Source organism: Geotrypetes seraphini, chromosome 5 (genome assembly GCF_902459505.1).
Source record: "Geotrypetes seraphini chromosome 5, aGeoSer1.1, whole genome shotgun sequence".
NCBI lineage: Eukaryota > Metazoa > Chordata > Amphibia > Gymnophiona > Dermophiidae > Geotrypetes > Geotrypetes seraphini.
Genome location: NC_047088.1, coordinates 251,968,094 through 251,994,679, shown reverse-complemented (window position 1 = coordinate 251,994,679; position 26,586 = coordinate 251,968,094). Strand labels below are relative to the sequence as shown.

The 26,586-nt window shown below is 42.8% G+C and overlaps 1 protein-coding gene across 2 annotated transcripts in view; it reads right to left on the bottom strand.

The window, feature by feature from the left end:
• The window catches only part of TFCP2L1 (transcription factor CP2 like 1), a 146,088-nt gene that overhangs the window by 41,680 nt on the left and 77,822 nt on the right, over positions 1–26,586 (bottom strand). For both annotated transcript variants that reach the window (XR_004539708.1, XM_033947266.1), the window contains exons 6-10: positions 25,263–25,415; positions 23,238–23,348; positions 12,415–12,506; positions 5,743–5,791; positions 5,550–5,643 (exon numbers count right to left, since the gene is read on the bottom strand). Coding sequence is in view for 1 of the 2 variants with exons in the window: in XM_033947266.1 (XP_033803157.1) it covers positions 5,550–5,643; positions 5,743–5,791; positions 12,415–12,506; positions 23,238–23,348; positions 25,263–25,415 (499 nt within the window). In the remaining variant the exon portion in view is untranslated. The remainder of the gene's footprint in view (positions 1–5,549; positions 5,644–5,742; positions 5,792–12,414; positions 12,507–23,237; positions 23,349–25,262; positions 25,416–26,586) is intronic.

Sequence of the window (26,586 nt, the reverse complement as noted above, 5' to 3'; positions counted from 1 at the left end):
GCATACCCAGTTCTTCCAAATACTCCTTAGAGCACACATGTCAAACACAAGGCCCGGGGGCCAAATCTGACCTGCCTGTTTTTTGTGGCCCGCGGTGACTGTGTCGCATCTAAGCGCCTGACTATGCAGTCCCAGTGGCGCTCCAAGCGCTTGAATGCGCTGCCCCCCCCCCCCCCCAGCAATGCTCCAAGCTCTTCACCACACTGCCTCAGTACCCATTCGCAGGCAGAAGGACCCAGTCCCAGTGTAAAAGCTAGGTTGGAGCAGGGCGCACCACACAAGTACCCATCCGCACCACAGGTATCTGAGGGTGAGGAAGGATCTATACTTCTACTAAGACTAAGTATCGTAATAAAAAATTTGGCCCACAACTTAGCCTGTGTTTTAGATTTTGGCCCCTTATATGATTGAGTTTGACACCCCTGCCTTGGAGTATTTGGCATAGAATCTTCGTAAAGGACACCGGATCTGAAGAGGGATGACATCGTTGAGGAGAAGGTCTACAAGAGCCTCTCGAGGTACTTTTTACAGCAGAGAAAGAAGGTAAAGCCTCTCTGGAGTATTGATACCGAAGATCTGAATCCATAGACAAAGATGCAGATGAAAGTCCACTTCTGGAATGAGTAGAAGCAGAACGTTTTCGTTTTGAAGAACCAGCTGGTGAAGAAAACCTTGCAGAAGAACTTGACTGGTGAGAATAATGAGGTTCCACAATAGGTTTCCTTGATAAAGGAGTTGGTGGTCTCAAAGAGTCTCGATGCTTCGATAAACGAGGTCTGTCTCGAGAAGAAGACCTGGCCCTCGATGAATGCCTCGACAAATGATGTGATGAGGAGCTATGCCTTGAACCATGGGCCCGTGATAAGAGTCGAATCCATCCTCGATGAGGAATGTCGAGAGTCCTTGCTCTGTGCCTCAAAGAAGGCAATGCCTTATGTGTAGAGGTAGGAGTAGAGGTTGGAGATCAAAGTCGAGACACTGATAAGGACTCAGCTCCTTGTGCAGAGATATCTCGAGGTACTCTCAAGGACTCGACTCCATGAATGGAATGGTCAGATTGAACTCTAGACACTCTCAAGGACTCGACTCCTTGTATTATTGCTGAGTGCTCAGGCTGGACTGCAAGAAGCAGGGTCGGGGCAGGAGTCAATTTGGCAAGCATATTACCAAACTCCTAATGCAGAATAGTTCCAACATATTCTGCAAAGCTGGCACTGAGACTACTAGAGCTGATACAATTGGTGTGGCTATGGACTCCGAGGAAGACAACCTCAAGGAAGAATGTTGTCTCAATTTTGAGACATGCTTCCTGGGAAGTCTCGAAGCGACCGGGTCCACCAGGGCCACTGTTGAAATGGCCTGTGACTTCCCCAATGAGGAAGGCTTAAGCGATGTCGAAGTTGAAGCATTGGGCACAGATGACTTCAACGGAGTCAAGGTCAAGGCTTTAGTTGAAAAAAGATCCATTCCCCTGAAGATTTTTTCAATCTGAACTTGACGACATTTAAGAGCTTGATTCTGAAGTGTAGCACAGTGGGCGCATAACTCCGGACAATGATCAAGTTCTAAACCAGGGGTGTCCAACATGCGGCCCCGTGAATTATTTTGTGCGGCCCCAGTCGAGGGCGATGCAGTGTTTTCTGCTGCTGTCCCCTGGTGTTTACCGTCTTGCCGGCTCTCTCCTCTGTCTTGCTGCAGCATTTGCGCGTTTGTGCAGCCCCAGAAACATTTTTTTCGGCCAATGAGGCCCAGGGAAGCCAAAAGGTTGGACACCCCTGTTCTAAACTCTGCACACACCACTTATGTGTGTCAGTGATGGAGATCGCGCGTTGACACCAGCTATACTTCTTAAATCCTGTAACCAGTCAGGACATGGACAGCTGTGGCTAAATCGAAGCCCGCAGGCTGATGTCGCGAAACAGGCTCCACCGTGACACAACCGAAAAAAATAAACAGACTTTTTTTTTTTAAACACGCATAACACAGTGACCCTGTAAATAAACTAAACTAAACCTTAAGTTTATATACTGCATCCTCTTCATAGAGAGCTCGGCACAGTTTACAGGAACTTTAATATAAGGAAGGAAAAACATAAGAGTTAGTGATTATAAAGAGGGTAGCGAGATTTACATTTTTGAGAATAGCCAAGTTTTCAGAAGAAAATACACGATCTGCGGTGAGATAAGGCACGAGTAGACCTAATCTTGCGCAGAACCTTGAAACAAGGGCTTCTCAGTTCCGCAGAAAACTTAAAACTGAAGAGAGGCGTTCCCTACGTCGGGCGGGAAGGCACTCGCGCATGCGTGTGCAGCAGTCGCAAACTTTCTAAAAGTTTTTTAAAGCAAGTCTGCTTGTGAAGCTGTCCGCATCGGGGCGCTGTGGTTGACGTCGCCCATATGTGAGAATACGCTGCCTGCTTGTCCCGGGATAATGAGACACCCAGGTTTTACTTTCATTGAAAGCAACGGAAGTAAGGAGGATAGACAGACATCCGAGGGGGGAAGAGTATGGTGCAGTGGTTAAAGCTATAGCCTCAGCACCCTGGGGTTGTGGGTTCAAACCCACGCTGCTCCTTGTGACCCTGGGCAAGTCGCTTAATCCCCCCAGTGCCCCAGGGACATTAGAGAGATTGTGAGCCCGCTAGGACAGACAGAAAAATGCTTGATAACCCTAGAAAAGCCACCAATTGGGACCAGACAAACACAGAGCGTTTCATATATATAAACACAGACTCAGAAAAGCTTGTAATGCCATCTAGCACTTTGTGTTTCCCATCTTAATGGGTAATTTTAAAAAGTTAAGTGTGGCCATAACGAAAGGTTTGTGTGCAGAAATGACTCGTAAGTGTGCATAAGTGAAAATTATGCACACATGAGAAGGGAATTGGGACGTCCAGGTCAAGACATTCAGTTCCCCCCTGTATTTTACAAAAGGCTCTGCCAAATGCAGAGCCTTTGCTAAATTTAGAGAAAAATTACCACAAATACTCCGGCACATCCAGCAGGAATAGTGGGACTGTTTCACCAATTTTAGGTTGCTTCTGTCAAGAACTAATTACCGGCTACATTAATACAGAAAGTTGGCCACATATCAGGCCCATTATATCTCTTAAAGAAGTTGTAGGGGGGAAAAAAGTCTGCTACAGTTTCCCTCACCACAATAGCAAAGACTTCATGCCCCAACCCCCTCTGAGTTGTTACTGGGGGGGGGGTTCACTGGTAGCTGGTGGAGAGGAGGTAGAGGACACCCAAAATCATTTCTTCGGTTTTACCAAAACTGAACCTGCGACCCAATTTTGTTACTCATTTTCAGCCCAAATAGTAACTGAAACCAGCCACCTCTAATCAGCATTGCACCCTCCTCCACCCCCCCCCCCCCGAACAGAAGTAACTCCCATCCCAGGGCCCCCTCAAACCAAAAGCAGTCCCCTCCCAGTCCCCTGCACAAATTTCAAGGATGCCATACTGTTTCGGGTGAAAATGTTTGTTATTGTTGGCTGAAACCAGATTCGATTTTGGTTGGTTTCAGCACTGAAAGTGAAATTTCATTGGTCTCTAAGAGATGGTCAGGAGCAATCCCTGGAAGCTCCTGCTCTGTCTGCTCCTGAGTAACTTTGAAATACTTTTGATAGGAGTCAGACTGCCAATTATGGGATATACACTCTTACTTGGCAGTTTGATCTCTAGCGGTGATAGGGTTTAGAGGTGCCATTTTTAAGCCAGGCACCAACAGGGCAGATGAATCCAGGGATCACTCCTACCCCACCAGCATAAGCCACTAGGTAAGCCTTCAGTAAGAGACATAAGTACCATGAGCTACTGCAAGGTCATGCCATCTTTTTTTCTACATCCATCCACAATGGTAAGGGGGCTTTGTTCCTACCCACAGCACCAGGGAGCAAAGGTGGAGGGGGGTTGGGGGAGAAGGAAGGAGGGGGCTTTTTTGGAAGGCCAAGAGGGGGTTCGTGGGCCTTAAAGAAAATAAAAAAAGTTATGCGGGTCCCAGCCAGATTATATGATCATAAAATCTGGTAAGCCTAATCTTACCGATGTTATAGTTATTCTTATGTTCGTTCAGAATTCCAATAATAAACTTCCTGAAGATTCCAATTCATCTTATCTGTGTGGCCTGACTAGACTGTAAGCTCCACAGTGCAGAGACTGTCTTATTTTTATCTGACCAGTGCTATGTATGTGTTATAGAAATAAGCAGCAGCAGTAGGTGGTAAGGAATCCAACTCCCTCTTGACCTGTTACCATAACACAATTGGTATTTGGATTTCGTGAACATTAAAAAAAAAAAAAAAAAAAATGATCTAAAGTTATGGCTGCAGAGGGGCGATTTATTTTTTTTAAGGTTCCCATTCAAATGTTTGATAACTTGGCAAGTGAAACAGTATTTTTGTTCTGACCCATTTTGGAGAGATTTCTTTCGGATAAATCCATTTGAGTTGTTTAAAGCTGGGGGGGGGCGTGAAACAGATTCTATGAAGTATAAGCCATGAGAGAGTGTGAGAATCTGAGTGTATTGCCTAGTTTTCTTTATTTAATTTTTTTATATTCTCTTTTTCCTCCTCAAAGTGGCCCATGTCACCTAGACACTCTTTTACAAAGGCGTGCTAAGCGTTTTAGTGCACGCTAAATCAACACTTGCGCTAACCGCTAACACATCCATAGGATAACATGCATGCGTTAGCGTTTAGAGTGTGATTAACGTGTGCTAAAAAGCATAGCGCACCTTTGTAAAAGAGGGGGCTAGTCTCCTTTATATAGTCATTTATTGATGGTGTACATAAGATGTGGTGTGTTTTCCTAACTCATTGTTTTTGGAATTATATATGAATTATTATAATTAACCACCCCCTTCCTTGCCACACTTCTGAAGCACACAAATAAAAGCCCCTCTTAAAAGCAAATCATGTTTCTACGTCCCCAAAAGTCCATAGTTCTCCTGACCAAAGGTAGAAAACGACACAGTGGCAGTTACCCGTGGGCAGCCGCAGGTAACCCGCCGAAACAGTGGGGGAGGAAAAGTGTTCACTGCAGGCAGGGGGACAAGGCCATCCATCACCCTGTGGAGCGGTGAATGACCTTGTCCCCGCAGTTAAGGGAGGGAAGGTGCAAGGTCACCAATCGCACGTGGCCCTCCCCTCCCTCCTTTCTTACCTACCTACGGCCAAATCTATCTCCCCCCCTCCCCTTTGCGGCACTTTAGTAAAGAAACCTACTGAAGCCGGCGAAGCCTGCCTGCAGTCACGCGTGTGTGGGTGGAAGCTTCTCCTCTGTTGCATCAGAGAAGCTTCCGCCCACACACATGCGACTGCAGGCAGTCTCCGCCGGCCTCAGTAAGTTTCTTTACTAACGCGCTGCGAAGGTAAGGGGGAGGGAGGGAGATTCTCAGGGCAGTGAGGTGGCAAGAGGGAAGGGTGAATGCTGTGGGGACAGGGACGGGGCAGTGAAGGGGACAGATTTTTTTCCCTTTGTCATCCTCTAACTAGAGGTACTGTCTGAAAGGTGAAGCTATGGCCAAAGAAAGTCCGTCAAACTTACCAGAGAAATTTGAAAAGAGTCGGCAGAACTGAGAAAATCTGTTACGCTGCAGCCACTGCTGGGCATCCTGAATGGCGGCAGAGGGAAGGAGGTGCTACATTGCAAAAAGAATAAGAGGTCTTGAAATGAATTTGTTCACCAGTCTCCTAAAAAAACAAAAGCACCAAGTTAACATGATCTCCCAAATACTTACATCGCCGCTTGGAGGTGGTGGGTCCACTTGGTGTGTCGGAGAACAGTTTCTAAAAATCGCATAAGGTTGGAAAAGAAAAAGTTTATTATTCAGATGAGCACTTTCACCCTCTGATGCAAAAGTAGAATTTTTTTAAAAAAATGTTCCTTCTTTCTCTTCCTGCCAAGTAAATTGCATGATCAAGATCTTGGATCATTGTGCATTCAATTGCTATTTTTAGCTAAAAAGTGGTGCAATTCGAGTTCAGGGGTTCTCTGACCCCAGTTCCCAGAGCTCACCAAGTCATGTTTCCCACAGTCAATACGCACAGGGTAGATTTCAGGGCCTATAATTCTTGTAGGTACCTCTTTCTATAGGGTCCTAAGTCTGTCCTTTGTTTTTAAGGAGTTCTTTTCCTTGTAACTAGTTTTGTGACTTTCATCTGTGGTAAGCTGGAGTGGTATTTCAGATTTTGATAAACATAAAAATATTTTTTTTTAAACCCACCTCTTCAAAAGTGCTTTCAACTCCTCTCATCTCGGGTTCTGCATCCCCGACCCTAAGGGCTCCTTTTACAAAGGTGCGCTAGTGGTTTTAGCGCGCGCTAGCTGTTACCGCCTCCTTTTAAGCAGGCAGTAATTTTTCAGCCAGCGCACGCTATAGCACATGATAATCTTGTGCATGCGCTAAAAACGCTAGCGCATCTTTGTAAAAAGGAGCCCTAAATGTCATATCTGTCTGTCCAAGTTAGATTGTAAGCTCTTCCGAGCAGGGACCACCTATTAAATGTCAAAATGTACAGTGCTGTGTACGCCTTTTAGCGCTATATAAGCGATAAAATAGTAGTAGTGGTAGTAAACATATTTTATGGTTCACCTGAAAATCAGACTGGTGTGCATCCCAAGGACTTGGAGTCATAACCACTATTTTAGATACAGTGCTAAGGAAGTTTCTACAGATATTAACAGCTCATTTTCACAGCCTGATTAAGGCATAGGCAAATGTATTGTCCCATAGGTTTAGGGGGGTCCCTGTCAGTTGTGCTCAGGATACAGGAGTGTAGGATTGCCCAACTGTCCGGATGTTTTACAGAATCTTAAAAAGTTGTAAGTCGCTCGTCTCAAAGGCAGAAGGATGGCTAACTCCCTCTTTTACTAAGGTGCGCAATGCTTTTTAGCTCGCGGTAAATATTAGCATGCGCTAAACGCTAACGCGTGCATGTTATCCTAGGGATGCGTTAACGGTTAGCGCACGCTAAATGCGTGCTAAAATGCTTAGTGCACCTTCGTAAAAGAGGGCCTAAGTCGTCAGTTTATCCTCCTCAAATTTTAAAATCTCCCCTAACATGGAATTTGTCTTTTCCCATCATGTGGCTGGTTTACTACGGGCAGATTTTTTTTCCCCCCTTTGCTCATCTACAGGAAAAACGCTTTAGTATATGTGGTCCTAAATTTCTGACAGAAATGCCCTCCGATTCCACAAAAAAAAAAAAACCAAACAAAAAAAACCCCACCAGTTATTTCTTATTTGACATGATACTCTAACTAGAGAATGACACGGTGACAAAATTCATCACCGTTCCCGTCCCCGCGGATAACCATGGGAAATAATCCCATGTCATTTTCTAGTGTCTATTTCAACCTCGGTCCTTCTACACCAGCATTCTTCAAAGCAAAGCTTGCGGGTCAGTGGTTGTGGCCATTCATACTCTGATTCTTATGTGAGCCAAGGATAATCAAGCCATTGTGACATCACTGATGTGATTGGCTCTTAGGCACTGGTGGAATGAGGCATTATGACATCACAATCTCTGCTCTGGATACCAGAGACTGTCATTCTGAAGTGTCTGTTTCAACCTCAGTCCTTCTACACCAGCATTCTTCAAAGCAAAGCTTGCGGGTCAGTGGTTGTGGCCATTCATACTCTAATTCTTATGGGAGCCAAGGATAATGAAGCCATTGTGACATCACTGATGTGATTGGCTCTTAGGCACTGGTGGAATGAGGCATTATGACATCACAATATCTGCTCTGGATACCAGAGACTGTCATTCTATAGTGTCTGTTTCAACCTCAGTCCTTCTACACCAGCATTCTTCAAAGCAAGGCTTGTGGGTCAGTGGTTGTGGCCATCCATACTCTGATTCTTCCCTTTCTCCTTAGAGAATGACATGAAGATGGTTTACCACGGTTATCCACGGGAACGGTGATTAATTTTGTCATCGTGTCATTCTCTAACTCTAACTCAGTGGTTCTCAACCCTGTCCTGGGGACTCCCCAGCCATGAGAGAGATTTGCATATAATGGAAAGTGGTAGGTATGCAAATCTATCTCATGCATATTCATTAGGGATATCTTGAAAACCCGACTGGCTGGGGGGTCCCCAGGAGAGGGTTGAAGGGGGAACCCTCGCCAGTTTACTTAATAGTGTTCGCGCTGCCGTTGGGGGTGGTTTTGGGGGGGTTGTAACCCCCCCCAAAAAAAAAAATCTCAGGAAGGACATATAAAACTCCTAAAACTAATGAATTATACCCTATTGGAAACCATAGGAGGGACCTACCTAGACACTACCAGGTCTACCCATTGCACTCATACAAAGACCTGCTCATTCACTTAACACACAAACAACAAGAAAAAAAGTGGAGAAAAAGCCTCAGTTCATCTTCATATGGCAAAAAACTCCACTTCTAAACAACCATTAAGTAAGGTCCAAAATGTATCCGTTCACTCAGCAGTGAGAAACACTATAGTAGCCCTCGTAGGAACCACCTCAAAAAAAATCTTGCACGCCAAATAACAAAACTTCAAAAAAATGTGAGTAAAGCAAGCAGCACAAATATGAGTCTCAAACACAGTCAATGGTAAGCAGGAAAAAACAAACCCAACACTTAGCTGCAGACGCTGTCCAGGCTGTCTTCCATGCATCCAAAATGTGCAAGCCTGCCTGGCCCCGCAGCCACTCTTTCCCGTTTCGCTGAGCTGCGTCAGGGGAATGATTCCAGCCTACTCCACCAACAACTGTAGAGGCTCTCCAAGTGCTCCAGCTGCTCACATCCACACACATAGAAGCTGAGGCGTGGAATTCTCCAGCAACCAGTGTGTTCAAAATGGAGTACAGACTCCTCCCCTTTCAGTCAGACCAATCTCCAGCCAGCTTCAACCAAAGAACGCCGCCCACTCAATTCGGGCATTCAGCCCAGCTGGGTGGACGGTTTGTAGATTGTAGATCCATCTTTCTTCCTTTTGACATAGCTGACGTCTCCAGTCAACACGTCTCACAGAGCAGGGGAGACGATCCATCACCACACACCGCAGTTGGGCTTCAAGGCAGTGCACCACCAGGGGTTCTTCCACTCTTAGTATGTACACATGACTTGTGCTCCAGTAATCTGACCCTCAATTTCCATGAGGTCTGTCCCACATATAACAAAGGACAGGGGTATATGATGATATAAATAACCCCCTCTGTAATGCAGGTTGTATCGCTCTTCAGTGTAAACCTTTGTCCTGAAACCGGATGCACAAATTCAGTGATGTTTAGCATCAGAGAGCACACAGAGCATCCACCACAACTGTGGTGTCCCCGTTCACCATTCTGAACACCCTCCTTGTCCACTGCAGGTAACATATTAGGGCTCAAGATGTCACATAGATTCCTGTTCCTTCCATAAGCAAAAAGGATCCTAGTATCCTGAAAACAGGGGTGAACCCGCAGGAGCCCAACATGGGTTTGCATGACCCGTTTCACCCGAGGGGACATCTGATTATACTTAGAAAGAAAAGGGATCACACATCCCCTTGAGGTTGTTCCCTCCGATACTCCAATAGGGCCTCCCTGTGATTGTAAAGAGCCCATCTAGCTGCTCTAGACACGATAGTTTCTGGATATCCTCTCTGATGAAACTTCTCCATCAGTGTTACTGACTGGTGCCTATATTCGGCATTGGAGCTACAAATCCATCGATAGCGGAGAAACTGGGCAAAGGGTATAACTGGTCTTAGACGGGTACGGGTGCATGCTGCTAAATTCTAGAAGGGAACTGCGATCCGTATCCTTCACAAAGATGGTGGTATTAAAATGTCCATCCAGGATCTCCAATCTCACATCTCGGAACGAGATTTGTGTCCGATGATAGGTCATCTCAAAATGCAAAGCAGTATGACATGAGTTCACATGTACCATTGACTGTGTTTGAGACTCGTATTTGTGCTGCTTGCTTTACTCACATTTTTTGAAGTTTTGTTATTTGGCGTGCTAGATTTTTTTTGAGGTTTCAAGTTTCAAGTTTTTATTAATATTTGATGGATCGCTTATTCAGTTTACTAAGCGATGTACAGCTTTATAAAAACAGATTGTGAAAACAGACAAAATTAACTTCGGACTTACAAATCTAAAAGACATGAGTCGTGGCGGGTAGGGGGGAAAGTTACAATTCATTATTAGGGAGAAAAAAACAGAAAAGGGAAAAACGAGAGGGGGGGTTAAATAATTTGGGACCTTGAAACATCTGGTGTTTCCTACGAGGGCTACTATAGTGTTTCTCACTGCTGAGTGAACTGATACATTTTGGACCTTACTTAATGGTTGTTTAGAAGTGGAGTTTTTTGCCATATGAAGATGAACTGAGGCTTTTTCTCCACTTTTTTTCTTGTTGTTTGTGTGTTAAGTGAATGAGCGGGTCTTTGTATGAGTGCAGTGGGTAGACCTGGTAGTGTCTAGGTAGGATCCTCCTATGGTTTCCAATAGGGTATAATTCATTAGTTTTAGGGGTTGTAACTCCCCCATTATAGAGTAAACTTAATTTTCCCCTATTTTTTACACCCCCCACATCCCCACGAACAGCAGCGCGAACACTATTAAGTAAAATAGAGGGTTCCCTCCCCCCCCCCCATCTCAGCCCTTTAAAATAAACTTTTACGGCGGCGCGCTGGAGTCTTGCGTGCAACTGTCTGCCCTCTATCGTCGGCGCGGCTTTGTCCGTCGCGCTTCTGTCCCGTCACCTAAGAATTCTATGAGCGTAAGAGCTGTTACCACCATGGCCAGCGCTAAAAAAACATGTTACGCTTTTGTAAAAGGGAGGATTAGTCTAGCGATTTTCCACTTTTTTCATTCCATCGGAAAAATATGGAACAAAAAAAAAAAAAGGGTTAAAATCGCTGGACTAAGGGGTCCTTTAGCTAAGGCGCTCCAGTGTGTCTTAGTGCGCCCTAAATATTAGCGCGCGCTAAATGCCAGGGTGTCCATTATATCCTATGTATGCGTTGCCACATGTTTGCATGCACTAATATTTAGGGCGCACTAAGACGCACTAGCGCAGTTTAGTAAAAGGACCCCTAAGTGTATAGCCCTCGAAGGAGACTGCCCCAACTCTGTTGGTTGGGTTGAGAACTTTTCAGCGGCCCTTCGTACTGTATACAAAAGTGCAAGATTAAAACAAAATGAACCCCCACCCAAAAAAAAAAAAGTCACAAAACAACAAATTTTTTTAAAAAAATGTCTCTCTGTTCACAGCAAACCAAAAAAAACTCTGTGGAGTGACGATGTTCCTAAATGGACTTTATTTGAAAGTGTCAAAGTTCCAAAGGTACACTGAAATCATCCACATAAAATAAAATTCCATCCACATAAAAATAAATCATCCACATAAGAGCCTTAAAGGACCTAGTCCGCTAGGGATACAGGATCCAACACGGGCCGCGTTTCGACAAAAAGTCTTCTTCAGGGGTCCCTGGGGGTCCTATAAAGGTGAGTATGTGGGAAACAATTGTGTGATGAGCTGGAAGTGAGACACTGCTTGCATTTGCAATAGAAAAGGACTAGGTCCTTTAAGGCTTTTATGTGGATGATTTATTTTTATGTGGATGAAATTATTTTATGTGGATGATATCAGTGTACCTTTGGAACTTTGACACTTTCCAATAAAGTCCATTTAGGAACATCGTCACTCCACAGAGGTTTTTTTAGTTTTCTCTGGATTTTCTTCTTTGTGGATATTTTGGGGTCAATTCCTTTTGTTTTTTTCTGTTCACAGCAAAAGAATCCATTAAGAAATCATCATTTTCTTTTATTTTGTGCCTACAGGAAATAAATCTTCAGAAATTAAAGATCAAATTGCTTGTCAAGCAATTAAGATAGAGGAGGTGTGAACATGAAACTACACACCCAGTGAGTGAACACACGAGGCACAGCCAAGTGCTGGGATGTCCTGGGTGTATATGACTTAACTGCTTTCTATATGGCAGTTCTGAATGCCCAGGATGCATGCTGGGAAATCACAGTGCCCATACAGCACAGCAAGAGAAACAAACCACGTCAAGCAAGATTTCAAAAAAATAAAATAAAATGCATTTTTGTTCAGTTTTATTTAAAAGTTTCTTCAAACATCTTGAAATGTATGCAGACGGCGCTATTGACATTTTATGCGACCGATCAGAGTTTTCCAAACTCTCCCGATACAAATGTCTGCCATCAGTCCATAGCCCACTACTGAAGAAAATCCCAAGGATAGTGGACTACAAAGAGGATCTTTATCCTCCCCTCACCCACCCCCATCTCAAACACACAAGTAATACATTTAATCACTGCTGTAAAGATGAAATACATACAAAATTCCCCATTTGCCAAAAAAGAAAAATCTAGAACTAATCACAACTGTTCAATAAAAAAAATAAATAAATAAAAAAAATTACCTACCCCTCTCCAATGCTGAAACTGTTTGGTGAGCTATTGTAGCCCGGAGACGGGGAATTGTTCACCTGATAAGGTACTTCTGGCCACGGGGAGCACTGAACAAACAGAAGAACACAGAGTGCGATATTATAGGCAATAAGCAGACAAAGGACCCTCGTAGCGTGTAAGCCAAGACTTATTTAATAATGAATCTGTGCTATGAAAGGACTAAGGTGGCAATTGTAGAGGGGAATGCCTAAATGCAGATGGTCCGATGCAACATGAGGAGCAACTATTCTAGAATGGATCTGGGTGCCCAGATGACATTATAGAATATTCAGTTCATATAGGCAGCAATATATCAACCCAAAGCACTCAACCAAAATTCCACCACCAACAAATTCTTCAGGTATCAGAAGAGCATATATTTCGATATAGATATATAGACAGATATATATAGATAGATAGATATATACTAGTCTTATAGCCCATTACATTAACGGGTGCTAGAATATATGTGTTTGTGTCTCTCTTTATTTCTTTTTCTCTCTTTCTCTCCTTAGCCGCTTTCTTTCTGTCTTTCTTTTTCCTTGGCTGCCCATCACCACTCCTTGCCTGCTCCCCCTGTCCATTCTCCCTTCCTTTTACCTCCCCTGTGTCCTGTGTCTTTCTGTCTCCCTTCCTCCCTCTGTCTGTGTGTCCAAAGCAGCATTCCCTCCCCCTCCATTTCCCTCCCCCCACACCAGTTCCCTGTGCAGCAGCATTATTGTTTCCTCTACCCCCTTTCCCTTCCCACAGTCGCGACTACAAACGCGGGCCCAAGTCCTTTGCCGCCCGCCCCGCCCCCTTCCCTTCCCATGGGTCCGACTACACATGCCGATTCAAGCAGCGTGTCCAGCAGTCTTCACACGCTGCTTTGGGTCCTTCTACTGGCCTGATTTACTCTGGCACGTCCGGAGCAAATCAGGGCAGTAGAAGGGCCCGAAGCAGCGTGTGAAGACTGCTGGACACGCTGCTTAAATCGCCAGTCGGGGCCGCGGTAAGGGAAGGGGGGGTGGCGAAAATCTTCTTCTACCTTGCCTTTCCTCCACCGTCTGGAGTCAGCGCCAGGAGCTTTAACGGCTGGTGGTTCCGCATTGAAACAATCCCGCGCCTCTTTGAAAACTGTCACGCCGCTGGAGCCGGGAGGCGACGGAGAGGGCAGGGGGTGAGCCGCGCATGCGCACTTGCTAGCTACAGCTCACGGAAAATGGACGCACGCTTAGGAAATGCGCATGCGCGGCTTACCGTTTTATTATATTAGATAGATAGAGAGATAGATAGAGATAGAGAGATTCACTTATCTTTTAAATAATTATGTCTGTCGGCCAGGGGAATCATCTGACGTTTCGCCATTAGGTTTTTATCAAGGATCCCATTGTACGTGCCGCAACAACATCAGCCCCTGGATTTTTGGGACAAAAGTGGCTCCGCTGAAGCTTTGAAGAAAATTACTATAAGCTCTTTTCTGATACCTGAAGGATTTGTTGGTGGTGGAAATGATACCGCACTGAAGAACCTAAATATAAGCATGCCCATCTATGTCAGCGTGATGGCAAGGGTAAATGGGGGGGCCTAAGTGTGGTATTCTATAAGCATTTTTTGGAGGACACACCCATGTCCTACCCCTTGCCATTGCTTCCTATAGCGCTTACGTGAGGTCATATAGAATACTGCATAGGGCACTTGTACACAAGTGCTCTTATTTATGGTGGGCATTAAGAAGTGTAGGCAGGCAGTTACAGAATGGCCCATCACTTTCCTCTGCCAAACTACTACTACTGTTATTATTTCTACTACTACTATTATTATTTCTAGAGCGCTACCAGACATACACAGCACTGTACAGAGTCAAAGGAGAAAGTTCCTACTTGAAAGAGCTTACAATCTAAACAGACAAGACAAACAGGATGCCAGGGTGGGGGATATATTTAGGGGGGATGGTTAATCTGCTGGCTAGGGTGGTGAGCAGTGGGGAGTAGGATTATGGATTGAAGGCTATATCAAAAAGATGGGTTTTCAGCCTACTTTTAAACAAGGGGCTTGGTGGACAAATTCAGGTAGTTTACTCCAGTCATAGGGGGCAGCTAGATGAAGGGAATGAAGTCTGGAATTAGCAGTGGAGGAGAAAGGTATGGATAAAAGAAGCTTATCTAAGGAACAGAGTTCTGAGGGAGGTGTATAAGGAGAGAGATACTGAGGAGATGCAGCATGAACACACTTGTATGTTAGTAATAGGAGTCTGAACTGTATGCGGAAGCCGATAGGAGCCAGTGAAGTGATTTGAGAAGAGGGGTGAGGTAAAGTGTATTGAGGTTGACAGAAGATAGTCAGGCAGCTGAATTTTGCACTGATTGCAGGAGGGAGAAGTGGTTTAGTGGGAGATCTGTTAGAAGTAAGTTGCAGTACCGTTGTCTTAAGCATGAGGTTACGAATGAGCTGCACCCCCCCTCCCCCCCCCCCACCACCAACAACACACTTCTAACCCAGATCTGAATGGGGTGCACTAAATTCTATGGTGGGACTGAAGTCTGCATTTCAAACATATCGCATCTGCAGTGATAATGTGCTTGCAGAGAAGGAAAAAAAAAAAAAAGACTGTGAGGTATGTATTTGACATTGACTGTTGTAACTTGTTAGCCCTAACAGAATGCAGCATCTCCAGGGACTTTATCCTGGTTTGCAGAATGAGTAGAAACTCTCGCACAGGGCACACCACATTGGCTAATTTTCAACTCCACAGTCCCTCCCAATCAATTAACTTTCCCTTCCTTCTCCTCCAGCAAACCTTTAATTCTTTCTACCAGACAATGGGCCATTTATGTTGCAAATACAAGTAAATTACTTTATTATAATTTTACTGAACAAAAAAAAAAAACACAAACCTACACTGCTCTCTGGTACAGGTGAAAGCTTGTCATTCATCCCTGCATCTTTCTCCTACTATTTATCACATACAACTTCAAGCATCCATGCTACAAAACTGTGAAATCATCAAATGCAGGATGGCTTTTTCAAGTTTCAAGTTTTTTTTAGCTTTTGCTATACCGCCTATCAGAAACGTCTAAGCGGTTTACAGTAAAACTGGGTATATTAAAAAATAAAAACAAGCAAAGACAATTACTGGGAACGTAATCATCAACCAACTCGAAACAGGCGGGACAATGGGAAAGAAATTGCACTGGTTACCTGTGCGATTACATATCATTTTCAAAGCATTAACGTTGATATTTAAAGTCATTTACCATGGGATTCCTTGGTATCTATCACAAGTTATGGCAATTTACCGACCGCTCAGAACTTTGCGATCCGAGGGTGCAATGGCGATTGGCTTTGATAGATTTCTCAAAAATACATTATGAGAACACAAGAACATCTGCTATTTCTATCATGGGGAGTAACGCTGTGGAACAAATTAACTGGGCCGCTAAGAGCATTATCGGACATTCAGAAATTTAAAAAAAGATTCTTAAAACTACATTATTTTTAGAAGCATTTCAATAAAGCCGAAACGTTGAATGCTGGTTTTAAGATGAACTGTACTGTGAAGATCTATTTAAGATGCGATTATTCATCTGTAACCCAAGATGTCTGTAAAAGTCTTGTATGTTTGGGTTTTTTTCATTTATTTATACATTTTTCAAAAAAAAACATTACAACAAAAACAAACTTCACATCCAGAGGGAGGGGGGGGGTGGATTTTTCTTTGTTTTTTTTATTGGGGTGGGTGGGTTGGATTGGTTTGGGTTTTCAATAATTAAATATTTATATAGGTGCTTACTATTTCTTTATAAAGATGAAAAATATGGCATTTGCACTTTTGGAAGGTTATGAATATACTTCATCAATAACTATATAATAATTTTTGATGGGAAAATGTGTTGATCTTATTATATATTCTAAGGATTTTAAGTGATGTATAAAGTGTAAAATGTATTTTTCTTGTATTCACTTAATGAAAGTATTAAAAATGAATAAAGATATTTTTTAAAAAAAAAACTTGTTACAGAAATACAGGAAAAATATTCTAGGTTTACATCTCAAATACAAAGTATAATAGAAACTCCTTCCTTAGACCCCCAAATAACGAGGGGAGTTGGCTCGAAAGTAAGAGAAGTGCATTAATTAATTAATTTAGGAAAAAGGAAAGGCAATAACGCAAGTTTGCTATCTCTATCTATCCACTGCGTCAAACTTCAGGCTTATCTTTTTCAGCTCCAGAAATTGGTTAGGAAGAAAAGAAAAAAAAAAAAAAAAAGACAGATTTAATTTGTGCATACTTTATAACATGCTTATAGGGGTAAGCTAATAGGAAAGAGGCCCCCAAAGAAATTACATCTTGTCTCAGGGACAAGAACTGTTTCCTCCTTTCCTGAGTTGCCCATATTCTTTTACCATAAAATAAAGTGTTTGAAAACTTAAAATATTGTTTCATAAATGAGTCCAAGTCCTGTTGAAAACCAAAGGATATCAGTAATGTTGTTCTTATAGCTGATTCCGAAATGGGATTCATCGAGAATTGCAGAAATATTTTTGAAGGCAATCTTTTCCTTCCGTAGGGCTCCTTTTATCAAGGTGCGGTAGGCGGTTAACGCGCGGAATACCGCGCGTTCAACCGCCTGCCGCGCTAGTTGCTAACCCTTCCATTGACGAGGCATTAGCTTTCTGGCTTGCCGCGGGGGTTAGTGCGTGATGAAATGTCCAACGCGCTAACCTCCGTAGCGCACCTTGATAAAAAGGAGCCCTTAGTCTCCTTGGATTTTTTTTGTAGAAAGTGGAAGATAATAAATTTTGTTTAATGGCGGGATAAATTCTGCGGAATAACTCAAAACTTCCACTAAATACTTTTTGAACATATCATATGAGGAAATTCCAGAGGATTTAGGAAAATTCAATACTCTTACATTTAATCGACATTTGAAATTCTCAATATTTTCTATTTTCCGGTGCTCTATGAGCCTGGAGAGATTGCACTTTGTCTTGTATTTTTGTGATTGAATTTTTGGTTTCCAAATTAGTCTATTCAAAAACTTTAGTTATGGTATCCAATTTTGCCGCTAGGGCCTTTACCTCTTCGTTTCATCTTCACTGTTGCTGAGTCCAATTTCTGGATCGTCTTCAGGATAGCCTTCAGAATATCCTCACCAATGGGAGAGAACTCCCCAGAGCTGGCTCGCATCGGCAGAAGCTCATCCGTTACTTAAGGAAGTGCATTGGCTTCCAGTTGCTCACTAAATAACATATAAACTAAATCTACTAACTTTTAAATCTCTTCTATACAAATCACCTTCTTTTATTTATAGAGTATTGATTCCCTATACTCCCTCTAGATCACTTAGATCTATTGACCAGCATCTTTTGACAGTTCCTTCTCTTAAATCTATAAATACACAGCGACATTCCATTTTTTCTGTTACAGCCCCTCAAACGTGGAATATACTTCCAATTTATATACGAAAAGAATCAGGTTTGGAGAGATTTAAGAGCAAACTAAAATGCTTTCTTTTTAAAGATGCATTTGATAGCTAATATAACTAGAATGTAGGACTAGATTAGGGTTTTCTACTAAGCCCTATGCTTTAAACTTTCTGTTTTTTATTTCTTCCCCCTCCCTAATGTTGTTTTGCCCTTATGTTTCCTTTACTATTTTTTAAAATTGTATTTCTTTACCTACTCCCTTCCTTCTGTATCACTAATTTGTCTTGTCAGTCGTATTTACATTGTCTGTTTCCCTTCAACTATTGTAATTTAATATTTTATACTTTGTACATCGCTTAGAATGTTAATAAGCGATTAATCAAATATTTAATAAACTTGAATCTGCCGAGGAACCTGCCTCTGTGAAGGCATCCGAGGCAACTTCGGAACCGTTGCCTTCTACTTCCAGGGCAGCAGCGTCGGCCGGACAGGGAGGCGGGACTACAGTTGCGGGCGAAAGCGAGGTCTCATGCCCCAACGAGTTCGAGCCTTCTTTACTCACCCTCGTAGCGGGGCTCAAATCGCCCGTAATGCTCCATCGTTCGCTGCTTTGGGGTAAGTGAGGGCGTTGAGGAGGTAGGTGCCCTCACGCTTCCCTTCCTTTTGGTATGCGGCATTCTTAAAAGCAGACAACAGGAGCAGCGTCGGGCGCGATCTTAACATCACCACATTAGCGCTGCCATCTTGGCCACCGTCTTGTTTGTTATATTCTGTGCATGTTATTATTGTAATGCCGTATAGATATAGGCGGTTGATAAATTTTTTAAATAAATACAATGTAATAAAAAGGAAAATAGAGATACGAGGAAAACACAAATAGGAATAATTTAAAGATTTCCTCCTCCTTTCTCAAGTTACATTTCAATATTCATTTATTGAGCTCTAATCCTGTTGCTGTTCAAAATGAGCTAGGAGACTTAACGACCTAATACCTAAAGCCCCAAGTGTTATTAAAAAAAATATATTGCACATCGCTTCCTTCTACAATTGAGATCAGGGGTGGGGTGACTGGTTCTATTTTCTGTTCCCGACCATTGTTGACATCCCTCCCAGCCCTTCCCTACCATTCCTAATCGTCTGAACCTCCTGGCAGTCACCCTTATAACTTCTTCCTCCCTCCATGCCTTTCCACGAACGAACTCTCGTGGAGACAGAAGGGGCAGCGAAAGGACAGTATTACGCAACAATTTAAGGCTCCAAGCAGAACTTGGGCTCACAATTAATAAGGCCTAATTTCAAACATGTCCTCATAAAGTGAGATGATATAAATTCACGGTCTCCAAGAAAAAAAGGTCTGCTCTTTCAGCCATAAAACACAAAGAGTGTCTTCCTCCATGCAGTAAACTACTAAGGTTATGAAATAAAATAAGATGTCTTATATTTTAAAAAGGGTAGAAACGCTGGTAAAGATTCTGGAAAACACAGACCTTTTCTCATGAAACAATTCCATCTTCTAAAATACAAGAATATGGATCTGAAGAGTCAACGGCACCCCTGATACAGGCCTCTACACTGAGCTGAAGCACGGCTGTGCAGGGTTTATTAACAGGGACCCATAGTAAACTGGATTCCAGGCACTGCATCAGAAGAATTTCAAGAATATGGGGTTTTGTCCGGAGGACATGAAGAGATCTGTGATTCAAATGAAATGAGGTTACCCTTGAATCTCCTCTCTTCAAACCACAGTGGCTTAATGCATGCAAGGAGGTACATTGTTTTCCGATGTCCACCAAAGATATTTTTTCCCCCCCTTTTAAGAAAGTTTGCTCTTGATCTGCTGATTTAATTTTTTTTCCCTCTTGACTCTTGTGAAAGTGCAAGATCACAGGAAATAGGATTAGGCTTTAAATACCAACACTGCTACAGAGGATTTAAAAAAAGAAAGAAGTAATGTTCGTCAGAAACAAACACTTATTAAGTGCGTCATGTGGAGTAACAAAAGTGGCAGAGGAGGCACTAACCAGAAGGTAATCATTTAGCAAATGATATCCCTCTTTCTGTTTAAAAACACAACATTGCTATGCGTGACAAATGTATCTTTGATGGGGATGTATCCATCCCACAAGCATCACCCGTACTAAACCTCATTCAAAAGGCAGTTCTTGGTAACATACTATTAGCTATGGAATGAACAGCTTTATGAGAAAGCACAGAAACATGATGGCAGATAAAGGCCAAATGGCCCATCCAGTCTGCCCGTCCGCAGCACCCACTATCTCCTCCTCTTCCTATAGGCTAAGGCTCTTTTCACCTGCATTGTGAGTTCACAGAGCATTATTGTTATAAGCTAAGGCTCTTCACACTTGTATTATGAGGTTATAGAGCTTTATGGTTTTAGGCTAAGGATTTAACACTTGCATTGTGAGGTCACAGAGCATTAAGGTTATAGAAATATAGTCCTCAGCGGTGCAGCTGTGTGTCAAACTTTATATACAGATCAAATAGCACCAAAATCTTCATCAGTCTGTCTTATATTTATATTTTATATTAACTATTATTAATTTATAGTTATTAGTATTGAAGATTTTGGTGCTATTTGATCTGTGTATGAAGTTTGACACATAAACTTTGACCGCTGAGGACTATAAACGCTCCTTGATTGGAGTATCTACCGGTGGAGGTTTGCGATATTGTTGGATTTGAAACCTTAGAAAAGTGCAGTATATTTTGTGCCTAATATACTTGTGTAGAGAAATATAGAAACATGTCAGCAGATAAAGGCCAAATGGCCCATCTAGTCTGCCCATCCAGAGCATCTGCTATCTCCTCTCCTTAAGAGATCCCACATGCCTGTTCCGTGTTAACTGAATTGCAGCTGTGATGGGGGGGGGGGGGGGAGCAGGAGTTACTGTCAGGCTGCTGCTAAACATATAATGTCCCCTATATATGAATTCTCAGTGGCATTATACAGACAGTGATACCAAAAATGCCCTCATATTTCTTGGAGTCATTCTAATAAAAATACATGGAGAGTGCAGCTATTTACATATCCTTCCATAAAATCCTGCCGTTTTAAGAAGTTCCTCGAGAAAACTTTTTCTTTTCAGGCCGCCAAATTGAATATATGGCTCGGAAAAATGATGTTAGAAGCTTCTTCTTACTTCGATTTTAGGAAATTTTTACTAAAGACTCATTTAACAGGCTGGTATCTTAATGGATTTTTTCTTAATTTTAACCATGTTTGCATTTCATTCTTACGTTTTTTACTCGCATGGTCTGCACTTCCATTTTGATCAATTTTATTGAAATGTATGTACTGCCTTTTTTGCTGTATTTTATTGAGATGTTTTTTATTGAAATGTATGTATTGTTTTCCATGCTGTGAGCTGCTTAGAACCTCCCCGGTATGGCGGCATATAAATTATTATTATTCAGCATGGTGCTATTAATTTTAGGATTTAGCTCATGCCTTTCCAGTGGTAGCTCAAGATGAGTTACATTCAAGTGCAGTAAATATTTCAGGGCTAACTCAGAAGGACTGAACAAAACTACCTTGCCTTCAGGAAAAGACCTGAAAAAATACATTTAACTCCTGATGATGTAATTGCTCACAGCACATTGTAACTGTCTCCCCTCTTGCAACAATGTAGCCTCCCTCAACAAAACTCTGAAACTTCTCTCTACTGAAGGAGTTCTTCCACCCCTACTTCCATTTGATGCAACTTTTTCCTATGTTGTTCCTTAGGCTTCCTCAATGTATTGTAACTGCCTTTCAACTTTGCTCCCAGTAACTCCTCTTTCGTTAAAAGTTATGAACCATTTCATAAGCAATTTTTTTCTGCCCAAAAACTGCTATACAGCATGTAGATGCGACTTTAAAATTATCCTCATGTTGGAAGAAGCTAAGTGAGAAGGGCTCCAGGGAATAAAAAATTGAAAGGCCTATATCTGCTCTAACAAAAGAAAACGGGAGAAGAAAAACTGGATAATTTGGGTTTTGTAAGTTCTAAGCAAACTTCCTAAAGACAGCACAGTGTTCCCCCCCGGGCGTTCGTGGTCAGCGGTTCGCGGTCCCAATGATTCGGGGTATTTTCCGACCGCGAATCACCAACAAGGAGAGGGCAGCAGGAGAGAGCACCGGCGAGTGCAGGAAATCACTCGCTGCATGCTCCGACCGCCTCTTCCTGCACTGTCGGGCCTTATCCAATCAGGAGCTGGCTTTGACACGCAGAATCCGAGGCCAGGGCTAATTGGAACTCATCATTTTTACATGCAGAAATATGCAAAGTTGTTCCTAATTAAGGACAATTCAGTAGCTGAATTAATTTCATTTCCAGTTTAAAACATATTAAACAATTAGACATATTTTCCAAATGGAGGCCCCTTTTCTTTGTGAGATCTAGGCCAAGTGGCCTTGCTGACTCCCCTGTGATAGACCCAGACTACTGCTGGGAGGGGTCAACCAGTGCCATATTGGTTTAGACAACTGGGGCAGAAGCATGTGGTGATCACTCCTGTCCCCCATCAGCTCCCGTAGGTGAATCTGGGTTCCAAAAAAAATGGAGGGAGAGAATGGGAGAAGCAAGACAATTTTCAAGTTTTTAATATCGACCCTACTAAGCAAGTTACAATTAAAATAAAGGGAATAGACAAAACATACGAACAAATTTTTCATTTAAAAAATTTAGGGGGGAAAAAAAAAAAGAAGATTATATGGTCATTAATATATAAATGAACGGACTAACAAGACATGATAGGAAAAAGGAACAGTTAAAGGAAAAAACCCGAAAGGTATTGGGTTGCAGAAGCTCTCGATTAAAAATGAGAAAATAGATAAAGTTTAATAGAAAAAGCTGAGCTTAAGAATTGAATGTTCCTTTTACAAAGCCGCACTAGGGCCTTAATGCACGGAATAGCGCGCGCTAGCCGCTACCGCCTCCTTTTGAGCAGGTGGTGGATTTTCGGCTACCGTGCGCTAAAACGCTTAGCACACCTTCGTAAAAGGAGCCCTAACTAGGTGACTTGAGATGGTGACTTTTGAGACTAACCAAGCCAACCCTATGTAAGGCGTAGGTGACTCAAAGCCCACTGGACCACGAGGGATTGGAAGTCCCCTCAGAGGAGGGGTCCAGAGGCCCTCTAATTTTCTGCTGCTCTTGTGGTGGCTCTGCCTTGTTCTTTGCTGGTGATCTTTGATGGGTATTTCCACCAGCCCTTCATTCGCATGTATTTGGAATGCATCTTTTTGAGCATACACAAGAAAACAGATGAGTACAGACAACCAGACAGATGGACCTTTGACAAAAGGCGAAACGTGCCTTTTGAAAAAAAAAACACACAAAAAAAAAAAAACAATCATCCAGTGCCAAGACGGAATTTTCTTGTCTTACCTCTGTAAGAATGGTCGTTTCGTAGGAAGGCTGGTACTTCTCCTTTTCCTGCGTGGTTCTCTTTTCCATCTTCTCTCTGTCCGTCTTCTGTTTTCGATCTGCCCCCTTTGGCTGAAGGCAGAAAACAAAGCACGTCACCCAATGCACACTTTCCATAGATGTCGATCACTGTTCTGGCTTACGTCATCCATCAGCTCTTCCCACTGTTGGCCTTTCCACCCAGTACTTTCAATGAAAATAAATAAGAACCAGGCGTGCAAGAATGATGTGGCCCATTGAAGTTTGCCAGGGTACAAAGTCTCAGGATCTGTCCTAGCTATGTTAGGGGTGATAGTAGTGTGGGAAAAGTGTGGTGCAGTGGTTAAAGATACAGCCTCAGCACCCTGAGGTTGTGGATAGAGAATGGCATGGTAACTCATTTTCCCGTCCCTTCCCCGCAAGTTCTTTTCCTATCCCTGCCAGCTATATCTTCATCTGCACAAGCCTCATATACTTTAAAATCATAAGTGTTGGAGGCCTGGGCGGTTAAGGCAGAGATTGCAGGGCAGGGGGCAGCGAGAAAACTCGCAGGGATGGGACGGGGAAAAAGTTGTCCCCTTGTCATTCTCTAGTTGCAGGTTCAAACCCACGCTGCACCTTGTGACCCTGGGAAAGTCACTTAGGCCCAAATTCTGTAACCAGCGCCTAAAGTTAGGGCACCTATTTCGGAGGCGCCCAACTAGATTGGCGCCTATCTAAGTTGAAAACAAGGTCAATTTAGGCTTTTTAATCAGCACTGGTTGAAACCTAGGCGCCTATCAAGAAAGCGCGATTCCTGCAATAAGGCGCCTCTAAAATTTAGGCGGCCTTCAAAAAAATTGGCGCTATGCATGTTAGGCGTGGCTACATGTTAGGCGCCTTGTTGCAGAATCGCTGCTCTTAAACGTGCTTAAGCGCTCAGCTAGGGCCTAACTTTGATTTGTGCCTAGAGCTGGCCTATTTCTTGGGGCGTCTCCAAAATAGGTTCCGCTCAGCGTGATTCATTAAACCGCACCCAATTTGACTTGAATCACGCCGTACGGTGCCTAATTAGGCGCCTAACTTTTGGGCGCTTCTTATAGAATTTGTCCTTTAACCCCCCCCCCCCCATTGCCCCAGGTACATTAGATAGATCGTGAGCTCGCCAGGACAGACAGGAAAAAATGCTCGTGTACCCGAATAAATTCATGTAAACTGTTCTGAACTCCCCTGGAACAACAGTATAGAAAATTGAATAAATAAAGAAAAAGAAAATACTCAATCAGCCTGAAATTTTCAAATGGCTGAAAAAGAACGGTCAGAGCAGTGGACTACAAATCAGAGAAATCCTGGGACTAAACTAAACTAAACTTTAAGTTTATATACCGCATCATCTCCACAGATGTTGTGGAGCTCGGCATGGTTTACAAGAACTTAAAATATAGGAAGAGAAGGAAAAAAAAAAAAAAGGTTTACGTGAACTTATATATAGAAGAGAAGAGTAAGAGGGGATAGAATTACATTTTAGGGAAAAGGCAGGTTTTCAGTTGCTTGCGGAATAATTGGAGGGAGCCCAGTGGGTAGTAAGGTTGTTCCAAAGACCTATGATTCCGCAGTGGGTGGTAGTAAGGTTGTTCCAAAGACCTGTGATTCTGAAGAGAAGGGATTTTCCCAGTTTGCCTGCATAGCGAATACTGTGTAGAAAGGGGACAAGTTCAAAAATCCTCTCTAGCCCTAGCACTCTCTCGTATGTGACCTTGGTTAAGTGCCGTCTCCCTGTACCTCTGGGATCCAACTGAAAATAAGGCATTTGACCTAATCTGGATTTTTCCAGTCTATAGATTAAATTAATCTAATTACTACTATTGTGAGCTTATTAGCAGCACAATGGAGAGTTCTCATGCTAGAGAATTAGTGATCTTTGTCAAGCTCTGTGTTTTGCAAATTCCTGTCCTTGCAAATCAATTGGGAAGGATGAACACACCCACTATTGTTTAATATGTCAGAGAAAGCCGTTCACCTCCATACCTTGAACACTTTGATCTGGCAACTAGCAGAGTGCAAATGCTCCGTGTATTCTCCATTCTCATTCTGTTTGAAAGTGTCAATTTGGATCCGAAAGGGGACTCCTTTCTCTCCTCCATGTTTCCTTGGTGTAAATTCTGTGCTGATACAATGAACCTAATAAGAAGCATTAATCAATTGCTTTGACATGGAAACCTATGTGACCCCCCCAAAACCCCTTTCTAAAATACTTTCCCCTTTCCCTCCCTCCACCCCACCCCCCAGCCCTCCACACATATTTAAAGTGGATCTTGCAAAAATGATTCCTACAATTTCCTGTGTAAGTTACTATGAAATATTACCGGTAATACAATTAAAGATGTAACTGGATTACCTAAACCACAGGAATAAATTTCCCTGATAATGCAACCCAAGAACTGCTGATTTAAATGGACATGATAAAACAGATATTATTTCTCCCCAAATTTCTTTTTATTTAAATTCATACAAAACAGGTATATGTATGCTTAAACCCAAACTTTAAAAACATACAAAAGGGTAACACTGTAGCGTGAAACTTGGATTTACATAATTAATTTTACCACTGCCAGGCTGCAAACCCCAGCGTCAAAATCATCTTAAAAAGTCCTATAGTCAACACCCAGTCTCAGTCATTAGAACATAACATAATTGCCAGGTCCCAAGTGTCTGGCAGAAACCCAAAGAGTAGCAACATTCCAGAGCTGAGATTGTGATGTCATAAGGCCTAAGAGCCAACCTCATCAGTGATGTCACAATGGTTTGATTGCCCTATACTTAGCTCACATAAGAATAGCCAAAGTGGGTCACACCAATGGTCCATCTAGCCCCAGTATCCTGTTTCCAACAGCGGCCAACCCAGGTCCCAAGTGTCTGGCAGAAACCCAAAGAGTAGCAACATTCCAGAGCTGAGATTGTGATGTCATAAGGCCTAAGAGCCAACCTCAGCAGTGATGGCACAATGGTTTGATTGCCCTATACTTAGCTCACATAAGAATAGCCAAAGTGGGTCACACCAATGGTCCATCTAGCCCCAGTATCCTGTTTCCAACAGTGGTCGACCCAGATCTAAAGTGCCTAGCTAGATCCCAAGTAGTAAACCAGATTTTATGCTGCTTATCCTGGGACAGCAGGGGAACGATGCAGCAGTGATAGGAAGGCTGTCATATAGGCTCTGATTTTCTATATGGTGCCTAAGATATAGGCCCTGAGGAATGTGGTGCATAGCGCCTCTCAAACTTCACTTAGGTACCGTTTATATAATCACATCCAAAGACTCTTTTCCGACTTCCATCTTTATATCTATAAT